This window comes from Musa acuminata, chromosome BXJ3-4 (assembly GCF_036884655.1).
Source record: "Musa acuminata AAA Group cultivar baxijiao chromosome BXJ3-4, Cavendish_Baxijiao_AAA, whole genome shotgun sequence".
Taxonomy (NCBI): Eukaryota; Viridiplantae; Streptophyta; class Magnoliopsida; order Zingiberales; family Musaceae; genus Musa; species Musa acuminata.
Genome location: NC_088352.1, coordinates 30,871,315 through 30,888,158, shown reverse-complemented (window position 1 = coordinate 30,888,158; position 16,844 = coordinate 30,871,315). Strand labels below are relative to the sequence as shown.

Sequence of the window (16,844 nt, the reverse complement as noted above, 5' to 3'; positions counted from 1 at the left end):
TTTATTTTTCAGTTGCAAATGGCTTAAATGACCACAAGCTTTTTCAGCCCAGAGTAAAAGAACTCTTCTGGGTTAATTTTCAAGTGGGCAACTCTGTTTTATTAAAACAAGTCATAAAGTCTTACTTAAGAATCTTTTTGGCTGCATTTGGGAGTACATTTGCATCTCAAATATGCATTTGGAGAAAGAGATTTGAGTGGATGTGCAGTTGTAGAATGTTTTGAGTATTTGGTAAACAAATGATGAAAATAGCATTCAAATGTGCATTAAAATAAAATCTTATAAAAAAATTTATATGGTCCAGATATATAATAAATAAATAATTTAATTCTTAATAAATGAATTAAAATAATATTTGGAAATAAAGAAATAAAATTTCATTATATAATAGTCAAATCATATTGGTTTCTCATTAAATCATGTTGCTACATTAAGAGAAATTGCTTGTTAAGCTGGCGGCTATTTGATCATGAAAATTAGCTATGTCATAAGATACATTGCTATTAGAGTTCGTACCACCCTCATTTATGTCATTACAATCATCAATTTACAATACCATAATTAGGTTCTAAATTTGCTTTAGCAAAATGAGTATTATTAATGGTAAGGTTTGTCATGCCATGGTATACTGCTCGGTGTGGGTAGTATGGGCCGGTTTGATAGGGGACTAGTGTGGGTGGTACATAGGTATGTCTCCATGTATCATGTGTCGGTACGCTCTGTATGACTTGGTATGAAATATACCGACAACTAATCAGTACACCGATACAGGATTGGTAAGGTGAACTATGATTAATGGCATCATCTTCTGTAGTTGTGTAAAGTCATTGTCGCAAGTTCGAACCACAATTTGCACTTCCTTGTCTTATAGATAGCTTGACATATTCTTCAATATTTTTCATTTCCTTTTCAGTACACTGAATGCTTACTCAATTTCTGAACATAGTGAGGAATGAGCATGATTGAACACTTCTTTATAACTTGTAGGTCTAAGGCCCAGATAACCTGTTGGATTAGGATATCCAGCCATCTAGCAAATAATATTTACCTACAAGAATAATATAAATTTAATCAATATATAAAATACATTTAACATTATTGTGCCAAACTATTAGTAACGAACCTGGAGGAGGATGAGGAAAACACAAATCATGTCTTCCAAAAGCTTCATATACAATGTGAGTATCATGAGCAGTGCCCTCCAAACTAACCCAAATTTGATCATGCACAGGTTCTGTAGCAAGAATGTGAGTACCGTCTATTGCACCAATGTAATCAAAAAACAAATTGCATTTCCAAATTACCTGCTTATGGTCTCCCCAGAATGTTGAAATTGCTCTTGTGCTAACCTATTACTTATTACATTTCCTAAAATATAGAGAAATATAGCAATCATTTTGGTAACACCAAAACTCGTAGATCCTTTAAGACCAAATTGCATTTCCAAATTTTATTAATCTGTCATGACATATAAATTAAAGATCAATTTAGTTGTATCAATATTTAAAAAAAATAAAATTAGTTGAAACTAAAATATTCTTATATACTTACATTCTTGAGGTCACTCTAATTTTGCTTAGAACCTGTGACACTAAAGTCAAACTCAAAATTTTTATATTTAATTATTGTAAGTTCAATGAAGAATTTCCAAATAAGCCCCATTAACTAATATATTTTAAAAATTTACTTGATATGAATTGTATGAAGTTCATATACCTGAGACTTAGTCCTCGATCGAATTGCTATAGGTATTTCAAAAAGATCATCAATATTCTGATATAAAGATAATTCATTTGTGATCTTGTTTTGAACTACAATGCTTGGAAGCAAACTCTATATCAAACTTAATGGAAGAGTTCTTATAAAAGAATTATGGATTTAAATAGTGTCCCGTTATAAATAGTGCTACTAATCAAGGTAGGCAATACCGAATGATATCGCTCGGTACGGACGATACAAACTGGTCCGACGGCATACCGGTATATGGATCGCCCGTTACCGAGCGGAACAAAAAATAATAATAAAATAAAATTATATATATATATATATATATATATACAGTTTCGTATCGTACCGAGCGAACGTCGAAACTTCGGTACGGTACGAAATTGCAGACCTTGCTGCTAATAATGTTCTGTTGCATATAGTGGATGGTGAAGTTGATATTCTCATCTTTTATCGATGATTGCAAAAATATGTTGATACTTTTTTTATTTCCATCAAAAGATTTTTGAATTATTTTTTTGGCTCTATCAATAGTCTTATAAATATATTTCATTGTTGGTTTTTTCTCGTTATCTATGAACTAAAGAACTCGAACAACAGAGCCTTTTACTTTTAATGCGTAGATTATATGTTTCCAAAATTATGACATCGGGATAATATCACTTGCCCTCTTGCCTTTTACCTTTTTTGCTCATTTACATGTCACTCATTTATATATGGTAAACATATTTCTATGGTTATGTTTTTGCATGTGAGCTCTTTGCAATGATAGGAATGAGTAGCAAATCAATGGTATTGTATCTCACCAAATCCTTGTTGCTTGTAAATTCTCTCATCATGCTCAAAGCCCCAATATGATTATATATAAATTCAACATTAAAGATCGCCTTTTCTAAGGTCTTCATGTCTATAATCTTTCCAATATCCTTTAATATTATATCAATACAATGTGTATATCGAGTCGAATACAAGTATAGCCTTTTTTCTTATAGTAATTTACCTAAAATAGAGAAAAATAAAATTGATAATTGTTTGAAATTATAAAATTAACATAATTAAAACATTCAAAGGAAAAATCATTAGTTTCTTCCATTGTCTGTTATCACTTGAATCACATTTTGCTTTCGAAGTTCGCCAATAAACATGTCAGGTAATTTAAATATTTTTTCTCCATATTTTATATAGGAGATTTATCAATTGACTTAACAAACATAGTTTCTAATGAACAATTGATCAAAAAATTAATTATACTTATTTGTCTTCTATCAGTCCATGCATCAAACATAATGGAACAAATCATATTTTGCCCGTGCATCCTTATGGCCCTTCATTAATTTGTTTGTGTAATCAAACTCATTTCTCAAATTTAGAACTCTTAACTCATGGTGACTTAGAGGCTTCAATTTAGGACCATATTTACTGATTGCTTTAATCATATGCTTAAAGCACGCCCCTTATTTATTTCATCTGGTTTAATCAAACTAGAATCAAATATTGAACTTGACCCAAGTTTGATCCAACCTCATTTGTGTCAGGTATGCGCCTTGTCTGTTGAGCACCTAGGTTGTGCTCGGTTAAAGGCACTTGCCTAGGCCAATTACCTAACGCTCAAGCCTTGCCTCGCCTAGGCGAGCGCTTGGTGACTTCAATACTTTATCTTCCGCTCACCCCACTCTCTCTCTCTCTCTCTCTCTTTCCCTCTCTTCAATGGTGTAATTTCTCCCCCTTCTCGCTCTTATTGCCCTCTCCCACCGCTACTCGATCATTTTCTTTTTTTTGGCCCTTCTCCTTTCTTTATCATAGCAACCCCCTCCCTAGGAGGTGAGCGACCCTCACTTGCACCCCTGCACCAAGAACGACTTATGGGGTATCTTGAAGAAAGAGAAAATTATACTATTTATGGCAAGGAACCAAACTGTGTAAGAGTACACTGTGTTCCAGTGACAAGTGATGGCACTCAGAATCTCTCTCGATGATTACTTGACGATAATGATATTTCGATCGTGAGCAACATGGTGATGTCAATCGAGAGAGAATCGCACCCACAATGAGAAACTAGTAGAAAGGTTAAAGGGAGCAACCTGAAGATTTAAGAGAATTTCGAGGATGGTAAAACTTCTTCCTTGTAACAAAGGGATAATTTTTGTGAACATTGTAAAATTATAGGTCACTCAAACGAAAAGTGTTGCAAGATTCACCCAAAACTCTTCTCAAAGAAGTGGTCGAAGAATAATTAATATTGGCAAATCGTAGCCATGACCACGAGCGACTACTCCATTGAACTTTCATCGGTCTCACACTCGGATACATGTTTATCGTTGATGGCTACATCAAAGGTTATAGACTTGAGTCCGACCCTCGATTTAAAGGTTCAAGAAAAGCTCTTCACTATAAAGATTTAAGTGAAGCAAGAAGTCAGAGTGATTTTTGACATCGAGTGCCAAGAGAACCTCATCTCTGTCAGCTTGGTCAAAAAGCTTGGCCTAGTGATGATGCTACATCCATTCTCATATCCTCTTGGATAGTTTCATGATGATGTGGAGATGATCGATAACAATGCAAGATACACTTTGTCATCTCAACGGAATTCATCGACGAGGTGACGTATGAGGTGGTTCCACTTGACATATGCCAAGTCATCCTAGGGAGCCCCTACTTATGGGATCGAGATGTCATGTATGTTTGTTGAGTCCAAAAGTCTCAACTCTAAAGGATGAAAGAAAGTTCCTCATCACTCAAGAATCGATTGGTTTGACAAAAGACTTGACTTCCATCAACCAAGAAAAAAGGATAGTGAGTGCTTATCGAAAGCTTGTGGCTATAAATTCGGCATGCAAAGAACAAGGTCTATCTTTAACATGAGAAAAGAGAAATCAAAAGGGGCATTAGCAACCTTGAAGCCCTGAGAAGAGAAAGAAAGCCCTCGAGTTGACGGCGATCAACAACAAGGAGAACCCCATCAAAACGACGCATGTAGTCGATACAATCGGGTATGATGACGCCAACGACATCGACAGACCAAAGCAAAACCTCCAACCTAAAATGGAGAAAGAGGAAGCCTCCAAGAAAGATTCACCGGTAGTTGAATCATCTAATTAGGGGAAGTCATGATCAAGGACGATCTAGAAGAGTTATAGTTAAACTCCAATTCGGCCCAACTAGAGTTCCAATTGGACTTTAATTTGATCCTGATGAAACTAAACTAAGATCAAGCCAGAGTTTGAGCTTAAAGATCATATTTAAGTCAGTTTAAGCCTCACTCAAAGTCGGCTTAAATCGAGTTCCGGTCGAAGTCCAATTTAGCCCTACCTTACTTTGACTCAAACTTCGATTCAAGTCCAATGTGGCTGGACTTAACTTGAGGTCCATCAAATCCAAAGAGGTTAGGTCCAGCCAGATTAAGTCAAGCTCCAAGTCCTAATTGCATTAGGAATCTCCAAGTCCTAAATGTATTATGACTTTCCAAGTTCTAAAAGAATTAGGACTCCTACTCTACCTTAGCTACAAAAGGAGGAGAGCTCCTTGAAGAGTAGCCAAGAATTAACCCTAGCCTTCCAGCTTTTGCCAAGAGAGATGAGAGAGCCAAAGAGAGAGGAGGAATTCTATAAGGTGATGCCTAAATCTTCAACCACTTCCTGAGTTCCAACACTGGAAGTCCTTCATCAATGCTTCTTCCAATTGCTATGAGAAGCCCCGTTGCTCATTGTCTAAACCTTAGGAGGAGGTTCCAACAACAAGAAAGGTAGAGACCAAAACTGATAGTAAGACCTTTTTATTAAGAGCGCCCAAGTGCTATCCAAAGACAACCTCCATTTTAATGCTTTCGTTCAAGTCTTTTATTATGCTTTATTCCATTGCTTAGCCTTATAGTTAACACTTTAATTTTATGAGAGATAGAGATTTTCTTTCGGTTTTGTGTTTGCTCCTTAGTGATATCACTCTCCTCCGTTAAAACTTCCATCTGTGAGGTGGTATTGGATTGATGGATTGTTGAACTTGAACCCCATACAGATTAGGTAGTAGGCAATAATCAAGGAGGGAGGGGGAGGGGAAGAAGCATAGAGAAGAAAAGGGTATAGTTATTAGGGAGGAGGGTGAGGGGGGCTATCAATGACGGAGGACGATGGAGAGGGGGGCTATCGGGGTTCGAGGAGTTGGAGGATAGAGAGGGTTGTTAGTAGAGTCAACGAGGGGTGTAATAGAGGAGGACAAGGCAAGGATAGCACCTAGGGAGAAGGCAGCATAAGGGAGAGAGGAGCTTCCAGGGAGAAGGCAAGAGGTGACATCGCCAGAGGTTTGCCTTATGCACGTAAGCTGCTCGTCAGTTGTTGGAGGCCACCTTTGCATGTGCCATATCGTCATTTGTGCCATGCATAGCAGGCATGAAGATGTTCTCATTTGTTTAAATTAAGTTTTAGTTTTCCAGGTAAGAAGCAAGTCTTGCATGGGGCCTTGGGGTGAGCAAGGTGGAATTAGGCTCAAGCTGATTTGTTTCAATCGAACTAGGATTAAACCCAATGTTATTTGGCTTAAGCTTGCACATTTGATAGAATTAAACTGGATACAATTAAACCTAATGTTCGATTAGACCATCAATAAACATTCCACTGAATTAAACCAGATTTAGAGAAGTTCCAAGATAGAGAGTTCCTAAAGATTTATGATATTGATGTTATAAAGAATATGTATGATAATGTAGTCACTTGTGTTAGAAATATAGAAAGTTTATTTAATGAGTTCTTTATTATTATAAATTTATAAGACTACACCAGGCACCCACATTAAGTCTCTATCATTTCATATTGATAATGGACAAACTTAGTAGTCATTTACAAGATAGTATGGTATTTGTTGATGGTATTGTATTAGTTGATAAAAGTTTAAATGGAATTAATTCTAAAGTTGTAAGGCAATCTTTAGAAACATGCTGATATAGTAATTTTAGAAATAAGAGTAATAAACACGTTGATATAGTAAAGTTGGATGGGTTAAAAGTTTCATTAAGTAAAAGTAATTTTAGTAATTTAAGTAAAAGTTTTAAGTATTTTAGATTAATTACTCAACAATATAGAGAGACTAATGGAAATATTATTTATAAAGTAAAAATAGGATAATTAAAATGACGAGTGGCATTAATAGTGTTTGGCAAGTAGGTAACAATATATAAAAAATGTTTGTGTTGTTGAGATGAGAATGTTGAGTTGCATATGTGGAGCTATTGAGATAGCTAAAGAAATATTTTCATTTATGAATAATTAGGTATCACATTATTAGAGGATAAACTAAGGGAGAATCGTTTTAGATGGTATGAATATAGGGTTAGAAGATGCAGTAGTTAGAAGATGTGAAATAATTACTATTAGTGGTATGAGGGTCTAAGGTGATCTTTATAAGGTTCAGGTTCGACAATCCATCGATCCGATACCACCTCTTGGATGGAAGTTCTAATGGAGGAGAGAAATATCATTAGAAAATAAGTGTAAAACTAAAAGAAAACAAGTTAATGTGCCAATTGCAAAGGCTAAAGCAACAAAAACATGAATAGAGACTGATAGGTGCGTAAGAATGCAGGTTGTCTTTAGACAACACCTGGGTGCTCTCGACATATTAAGGATCACTGCCATTTTCGGTCTCCTTTTCTTGCTACTAGAACCTCCTCCTGAGGTTTGGATAGGCAGTAGGGTTTTGAGACTTCTCATAGTAGCTAGACGAAGTTTGGATGAAGGACTTTGGCTGTTGGAAATCGAGAAAGAAGGGGTTGTAGCTAGAGGGCATATCCCTTTTCTGAACTCCCCTTCCATTAGCTCTCAATGCAAGCTGGAACTAGGGCCATCTGGAGTGGCTTTTTGGTTGTCTTTTCGTTCTTCTTCTTGCTACTGCCAAAGGACTCTTTGGAAGCTATTGAGCTTGGTAGCAAGTTGGAAAAAGATCTTTGCAGTAAGGTGGCTGCAAGCAGGAAGAAAAGCTGTTGAACTTGCAAAGTCCCTCTCTTTTGTCCTCTCTTCACAGCCTAGGGTTGGTTGGGCACTCAAAAGGGGATACGACTTGGGATGCTTCGAAGGGGTTGCAACCCCTTAGCTTTATAAGATTAGAGGGCACCTTAAGTCTTAACTGAGTAGGACTTCTCCTCAATTCCTTGTAGCCGCAGGAGTCTTTTGTTGGAGGCTGGCCTAGTTGGGTAGGGGCTGCCTTGAATCTAGTTCTACTAGTACTAGGATTGAGCTGACTTGAATCTAGTCTTTGAGCTCGAGATTGGGGTTTGTCTTGGTTTGGTTTGATCAGCATCTGATTGGAGATCATGGCGAAAGATAGAGGGAGAGCTAAAAAGACTTTAATAAAAATTATAAATAAAGACGTAAATACTCTTAACCAAAGATATGACTCTTTACATATCTCAATGGCAATAAAAGATGCATGTAGTCAACCCCAAATAATTGGAACTTTATAGCTTTGTTGTTAATGTTGTTGTTGCTTCTGCTGCTGCTGCTTGCCTCTTGTGTGCTTGATCATTTTCCTATGAGATAATATTTACTGGTTACATTTAAAAAAGATTGATGCACTTTTATTGACAGTGTAATTATGAGCTTCATTTCTCTTTCCTATCATCTGAAAAATATGTTTCATACTTTGATATTACTGTTATGGTGTCAGGGTGGCCATTTTTCAGGTATTTACCGGAAAGTTCAACTAAAGCCATCAAAATGGGTTAAACTTTCAAAATCTGATGGTGTTGGTGAAGATGAACATCCTGTTGAAGCTCTCATGGTTCTCAAGTATGGTGGTGTTCTTACACATGCTGGAAGAAAGCAGGTTACTTGTGTCACATTCTTTTCCCCGAAATTTCCTATTGTTTTTTAAGTCACCTCATCAGTTAGCCTGTTTGGAATTGTTCAAATGAATGATCTGCAGTCTTACTGGCTGCAGTACGTAAAGGTTGATGAGTGGTGTTGCTGCGATCTTAGTGCTTTTAATTGTCTTTGCAAGAACACTTGAAAGCTAACAAAACATTCTTTCCATTTCAGTAATATTCAATATTGCTTAATACAGTTATCACTTTCATGCTGATTATTACTATTTTCTTTTCCCAGGCAGAAGAGCTAGGAAGGTACTTCCGGAACAATATATATCCAGGTTATATTCTAACTGAAAATTTATTGTGATTACTGACATTTTATTCCTTGTTTGAACTGAAAGAATGTCAAATACTTTTAATCAAAGGTTTGTGATGCTGAATGGACATTTTTGTTGGTTTAAAATGGTTTGATGTTTCGGGTACTAGACCCAAGTCGATCCTCGACTAGATCAATATGGGTCGAGCATCTTTCGGCATAATGTGTTGTAACAGATTTGGTTGATTTTGCCAAAGTCGGGCACCACTCTTGTGATATTTGTTTGCAAAGTGTTTTCTTGAAGCCTCTGGTTCCTTAGGGACATGCAAGAGCAAAAGAGGTCAGTGAACAATTGAATATATGCATTGTTGCTCTACCAAAGCATTAGCTTGGGATCACACAAGTATAACTCAACAAAATGTTTTATTTAATAACTGAAATTGAGACACTTTGCTCGTTTGAAAATGTTACGTAACAAAGGATGCAAGGTTAGTCAGTGATGCATAAAGCAGGGTTTTTAATTTCGAATAATACCGCCCAGTACGAGCGGTACATACCAATTCGACAGCATATCGGTACGCGGAACGCTCAATATCGCCTTGTATCGAATGATACGGGGGTATATTTGATGATAACAGTCGAAATTTTGACCATTACCGCCCGACAGCTCAATAACAGTCGATTTCGATCGTTACCGCTCAACACAGCTCGGTAAAGGTTGATTTTGATCATTACCGATCTGTAATAGTGCTCTAGCAGTCAAAATGATTATTGGAGCCTTTTCTCTTAGGTTTTTAAACTCATCTTCTAACCTATTTCACTCCATTTCACTATCACACTCTCTTAAACTACCTCAAACTCATTTTTTTATCATATTTACACTCTTTTAAACTCTATAAAGCAACGATTTGTGAATTGACAATTCAAATGATTTTTCTGTAAATATTTCAATATTTACATAAGAGTAATCCGTAATGGACTGAAATACGAACCTTGTACAAGGCTATTCCTCAAAGTCTGAAAAAGATATGTGATACTATTCTTACCTAATTTACATTGGTTTTGTTAAACTTATACTGTTACTATATTTATTTGTAACTTAAAAACCCTATTCTAACCTTTTTTTTATTTTCAGGTATTTTCGAAGGATTTTATGCCTAAATTAGGTGTACCGTTCGGTATGCCTTGGCGTACCGCTCAGTACACAATATTGTACCATACCGAGCAGGCTCGAAACTCTGGTATGGTATAAAATTTCAATCCTTGGTTTAAAGTCCTTGCGCTCAAGTGCTCGTGTGATTGGGAACTAATATGAAAACCCATCTAGCTCTGTACGACTTGGGAGGTTCCAGGATGTTGATGTGATTGGCCTTTTTGTGTCTCTTCTCTGCATGAGTAAAAAACCCTACAATTTATGGGCTAGAGGCTCCTTTCCTTTGGATAGTTTTGCCTTCATGTTATGATCGCTCGTGAACCCTCCAAGCCTTAAATAGTCTAAAAACCCACACTATACATATAAGTCCTATACATGCTCCTAAGGCATGAACGAACCATTAAGGTAGACAACGGCATGGACAATATTTCACAAGTTGTGGCCTGTGCGAATAGTCTATGACAGTACACCGTCACATGTAGTGGAACTTCTTTAAAGTATTAAGTAAGCACAGTGTTGGAAGACACGTCATGGCTCGTGCTGTTGACCTAATAGACCATCAGGTCCAAGCAAACCATAGAACCACTTTAAATATAAGTGTCTCAAACTCTCAATCATGGCTCGTCTTATTGGTCCGTACCAGTGTACCGACCAATTATCGGTACGGTACGTACTGAGCTGCACCAAGCCGTACTATATGCTACATGAGGGCATATCGATATACCACCTGTAACAATCCCCTATTGGACCGGTATATACCACTTGTACCGAGCTATATGTTGCAGTACAACGAACCTTGGTCTCAATGATATCCATAGAAATGATATCAATTTATGCATTAGCATGTTGCTGGTACTATTCATTGAAGCATAAGGATTATGGAATATGGTTAATCATTTAGTCATCATTGACACCTCTCTGATCTCAAAATACATCACGCACCGAGAAAGTTGTCCCAATATGTATCATTGTTCTTGTGCTGAAATCATTTGAGTACTTGGATATAGTGGTAGGGTTATTCATATCCTGTGCTGATGGAGCATATTGGCATGGTGCCCTTATTTCCAAGGGCATATTGGCATACCCTTGGCATGGCAAAAGACCCTGTTTTAGTTCCTCAACTAACTTGGCATGGCACCCTTAGCACATCTTGGTATGAGTCCTTGCAACCTATTGTGTAGGTATTCTCCTACTAGAAGCCTTGGATAGGTCAAAAGAATGTGGTTATACCCTTTTATGTCGAGTGGCTTTTTTGTGATTTAAACCTTCTCTGGCCTGGTTCATGAAGGGTCCAGCATCCATAATTTGACTTCAAGGCTTTTTATCCCTTGTATGATGAGCTGTAGACCTAATATCTTGTCATCTGCTGTTTGTTATATGGTGAGCCCTACTTTCACACTGACATTCTTGGGCCCACCTTGTTAACTTTGGCCCCCTACCCTTCCTTTTTCCCTTTTCTTAACCATTCTTCAGTGCTTTTGATTTTTGTTTCATCTTCTTAGTTTTGATATCCCCATGAGGAACTTGAAAATTACTTATATAATTAGTTAATAGCTTCAAGGAGTCATGTTATGTTACCATTGCTAGGAATAGAATTACTGGATATTTAAAATATGAGATCGTATGTAAAAAAGAAAAAGAGACCCATATGTAGATCATATTATGGTTCGCCTTATTGGTCCATACCGGTGTACCAATCGGCCATCGGTATAGTACATACCGAACCATATCGATATACTGACACATGGGTACGGTGGGCATACTGACAAATCGATATGCATCGCCTATATCAGTCTCCTATCGGACCGACACATACTAACATTACCGGGCAGTATGCCAAGGTATGATGAACCTTCGATCATATGATTATTTTAATTATTTAATATAATGGTAATCAGCATGGGATTATTTTGATTTCTTAACTTTCTCTATGTATATCAATTAGCATATTATATCATTCATCTATCTCTCTTGAATGTCATATCCCCTTTTTCCTTATTTGTTCATTTTATACTATTAATACTCTACTGTCTTTTGCTATTAAGTGCAATGGCCTCTGATATGGTGTCCTCCCATATAAGTGCAATGGATCAGTTTCTATTGATCATTGGATGGACCGATACGTATCACCCGTATTATACCGTCTTGGAAGAAATCACATTCCTTTCTGCCAGTGTTAAATTTTGCTAATTATCTGTAGTCATCACATCAAATTACTATTCCTTGGATTCTCATTTTTCCTTGTGCATGAAGCTCTTATTCACATGTAATGCACATCTTCAAGGCATAAGCATTATTTTTTTGCTTCTATTGGTTCCATTTTCCTTTCCTTCCCTGGATGAATACATCTATTTTCCCATGCTATACAATCATTGTTGATTGTGCATTACGAACATGGTTGGTTTATATGACATATATTTATAAAAGAGCTTTTCTTTATAAACATTAACCTACAACTGATGAATGACTCATATTTTCCCATATTTCTTGGTCATTTTAGTGTTATTTGTAGAGCATTCAACAATGGCCCATTGATTTTGATGGTAATACTTCTCATAGTTCTAACTTCATTTGGAATGTGGTATATGCTTTGATCATTTTATTGTGCAAAAGCTTTCTTTCTTTTGAATGATATGGGAATTCCCATATACTTGTGTAATTAATCTTTGCTTTCTGCCGACAGATTTAGTGGAATTACTTTGTCCACATATAAATCTGCTATCATATTATTTACTAATATATGTTTCCTTAACTGTTTGACTCTTGCCATGAATTCTTGTATCAGCTAATCCATGTTATGTTGTCTGTTCTCTTGTCCCTTGTTTATGTTATAAAGGTGCAGTTAAATCTCTAATAAAATCAATCTTTCTATGCCTTGACAAGACTGAGCAGAAAGTTCTCAAATCCTAGTTTGGTATTTTGATGTAAGAAATTAAAATTCGAAAACGGGACCTGTACAAACTCTAAGCTAGGATTCTTTCTCGATTTTTCTTGACAAATACAAATTGAAATATATATTCAGATAAGAATCACAAGAAAATACATGTACATAGAAAGAAGTTCTATTATTATTAGATGTAAAATTAATGCATACACCTTCTCCTATCACCAAAATGATTGATGTGAATCTACAGTCGATTGGGATCCTCCATATAATGTATCTGTTGATAGATAAAAAATGCCTACAGGACCCATGTATAAAACTACTCTCGTGGCATCTGATATTGGTTAAGAGTGTGACACTGATGCAATAACGTGATCGCAATGGTTGCCTAGGTCCAAATGGATCTAGCTTAGATATACAAGAATGAAGGTTTGATCTTTGTAAATCAAGCCCTAAATGAGGTCTAAATGAAAGAGATTTAGATTAGGATCAGATCAGATTTGGGATTTATATCTTCTACTTAAACAACTAGTCCCTTAGATCTGGGACTTAAATCTTCTTTGCAATTATTACTATCTATGAGTCATGATTTTTTCATGTGGCAGTAGACTTTTATAGGACCATAATTAACTTAATGACAAAGTGTCACGGACTTGGCTAGAATTGCCTAAGTTGTGAGGCACTCTTGCGGCCAAGACGCGAACTTAGCTTGAGTTGCCTAAGTCGCGAAGCACCCTTGCGCCAACTCTTTGGACTTAGCTGTGATTGCGTAAGTAGTGACGCACCCTTGCGATATGCGTCTGCAAAGGGTCAGCCAATTTGTAACCTCACTCAGGTCCCTAAGGACTTATAAAAGAGAAAGTTGATTAGTTCGAAGAACGAGTGACGGACAAGTCCTGACGTCTCGCAAAAGGGGAAGCTTTACAAGCAATTCAGCAAGCACCTTGTGTGCACAGGAGAAAAGAGAGGAAGGAGCAAAACAAAGACTTTAGAAGGTCGAACGAACAGTTGCAAGTCCATAAACAACTGCTCACCGGGTGTCGGGTGCAAAGGCAAGTTCCTGTCAACTTAACGTGCGAACTTGTCGAGATTTTTCAACGCCCGACAATATACCGAAGCCCCATCCAGCCCTATGCCACCCGAGGGGTTCCAGGGTGCTAAGATGGCTGACGTTTTGCTTGCAGTTGCGGCTTGTAGAAAACAAGTCGTGGCACGCAAAAACGAAGTTGTTTTGGGTAGTTCGGCCCGGCGCAGCGAGCGGTCGCACTACAGCGCTGCAACCTGTTCGAACATGCATTTTTACAAGCAAAACACATAAAAACTAAGGCAAAACATGCTGTCATGTCTCGGTACAAGCATGCAAAAGCGATGAATGGTTCGTTGAACGAAGTTGTCGCCTAGGTCCAAATGGATCTAACTTAGATATACAAGAATCAAGGTTTGATCTTTGTAAATCAAGCCCTAAATGAGGTCTAAATGAAAGAGATTTAGATTAGGATCAGATCAGATTTGGGATTTATATCTTCTACTTAAACAACTAGTCCCTTAGATCTGGGACTTAAATCTTCTTTACAGTTAGTACTATCTATGAGTCATGATTTTTTCATGTGACAGCAGACTTTTATAGGACCATGATTAACTTAATGACAAAGTGTCACGGACTTAGCTAGAATTGCCTAAGTCGTGAGACACCCTTGCGGCCAAGACGCGAACTTAGCTTGAGTTGCCTAAGTCGCGAAGCACCCTTGCGCAAACTCTTCGGACTTAGCTGATATTGCCTAAGTCGGGACGCACCCTTGCGATATGCATCCGCAAAGGGTCAGCCAATTTGTAACCTCACTCAGGTCCCGAAGGACATGTAAAAGAGAAAGTTGATTAGTTCGAAGAACGAGCGACGGACAAGTCTCGACGTCTCGCAAAAGGGGAAGCTTTACAAGCAATTCAGCAAGCACATTGTGTGCACAAGAGAAAAGAGAGGAAGGAGGAAAACAAGGACTTTAGAAGGTAGAACGAACAGTTGCAAGTCCACAAACAACTACTCATCGGGTGTCGGGCGCAAAGGCAAGTTCTCGTCAAGTTAACGTGCGAACTTGTGGAGATTTTTCAACGTCCAACAATATACCGAAGCCCCATACAGCCTTGTGCCATCCAGGGGGTTCCAGGGTGCTGAGATGGCTGACGTTTTGCTTGCAGCTGCGGCTTGCAGAAAACAAGCCATAACATGCAAAAACGGAGCTGTTTTGGGTAGATCGGCCTGGCGCAGCTAGCGGTCGCATTGCAGCGTTGCAACCTGTTTGAACATACATTTTTACAAGCAAAACACAAAAAACTAAGGCAAAACATGCTGTCATGTCTCGGTACAAGCATGCAAAAGCGATGAACGGTTCGTTGAACGAAGTTGTTGCCTAGGTCCAAATGGATCTAGCTTAGATATACAAGAATCAAGGTTTGATCTTTGTAAATCAAGCCCTAAATGAGGTCTAAATGAAAGAGATTTAGATTAGGATCAGATCAGATTTGGGATTTATATCTTCTACTTAAACAACTAGTCCCTTAGATCTGGGACTTAAATCTTCTTTACAGCTAGTACTATCTATGAGTCATGATTTTTTCATGTGGCAGCAGACTTTTATAGGACCATGATTAACTTAATGACAAAGTGTCACAGACTTAGCTAGAATTGCCTAAGTCGTGAGACACCCTTGCGGCCAAGACGCGAACTTAGCTTGAGTTGCCTAAGTCGCGAAGCACCCTTGCGCAAACTCTTCGGACTTAGCTGATATTGCCTAAGTCGGGACGCACCCTTGCGATATACATCCGCAAAGGGTCAGCCAATTTGTAACCTCACTCAGGTCCCGAAGGACATGTAAAAGAGAAAGTTGATTAGTTCGAAGAACGAGCGACGGACAAGTCTCGACGTCTCGCAAAAGGGGAAGCTTTACAAGCAATTCAGCAAGCACATTGTGTGCACAGGAGAAAAGAGAGGAAGGAGGAAAACAAGGTCTTTAGAAGGTAGAACGAACAGTTGCAAGTCCACAAACAACTACTCACCGGGTGTCGGGCGCAAAGGCAAGTTCTCGTCAAGTTAACATGCGAACTTGTGGAGATTTTTCAACGTCCAACAATATACCGAAGCCCCATACAGCCTTGTGCCACCCAGGGGGTTCCAGGGTGCTGAGATGGCTGACGTTTTGCTTGCAGCTGCGGCTTGCAGAAAACAAGCCATGACACGCAAAAACGGAGCTGTTTTGGGTAGTTCGGCCTGGCGCAGCTAGCGGTCGCATTGCAGCGCTGCAACCTGTTCGAACATACATTTTTACAAGCAAAACACAAAAAACTAAGGCAAAACATGCTGTCATGTCTCGGTACAAGCATGCAAAAGCGATGAATGGTTCGTTGAACGAAGTTATTGCCTAGGTCCAAATGGATCTAGCTTAGATATACAAGAATCAAGGATTGATCTTTGTAAATCAAGCCCTAAATGAGGTCTAAATGAAAGAGATTTAGATTAGGATCAGATCAGATTTGGGATTTATATCTTCTACTTAAACAACTAGTCCCTTAGATCTGGGACTTAAATCTTCTTTGCAATTAGTACTGTCTATGAGTCATGATTTTTTCATGTGGCAGCAGACTTTTATAGGACCATGATTAACTTAATGACAAAGGTTGGATCTATCTTATTCCTGTAAACAAGAGAGACTTTCTCATTGTTTGCTTTCATATAGCTTCACACCCTGGCGTGCTTCTTATTTCCTTGTGGAAAGAAAGCAAGTAATCATGAAAGCATGGGCTTCAGTTTCAGTCCTTGCTAAAGGTGTATGATATTGGGATTGTGTAAGCATAGTAATTCATGCCATAAGCATGAGACAAAATTTTGTTGTCTCGGGAAGAACCTATTCTAGCCATTACGGATGCCATGTTAAAGTATACCATTTGGCCAAAGCATTTTAACAATCATTGGTATGCACCT

At 37.9% G+C, this 16,844-nt stretch overlaps 1 protein-coding gene across 8 annotated transcripts in view; it reads left to right on the top strand.

Annotated features, from left to right (window-relative positions):
* Window positions 1-16,844, top strand: part of LOC135584214 (inositol hexakisphosphate and diphosphoinositol-pentakisphosphate kinase VIP2-like) — a 98,840-nt gene that overhangs the window by 64,537 nt on the left and 17,459 nt on the right. For all 8 annotated transcript variants that reach the window (XM_065148672.1, XM_065148671.1, XM_065148673.1 and 5 more), the window contains 2 exons: window positions 8,377-8,535; window positions 8,814-8,856. In XM_065148672.1, coding sequence (XP_065004744.1) covers window positions 8,377-8,535; window positions 8,814-8,856 — 202 coding nt within the window. The remainder of the gene's footprint in view (window positions 1-8,376; window positions 8,536-8,813; window positions 8,857-16,844) is intronic.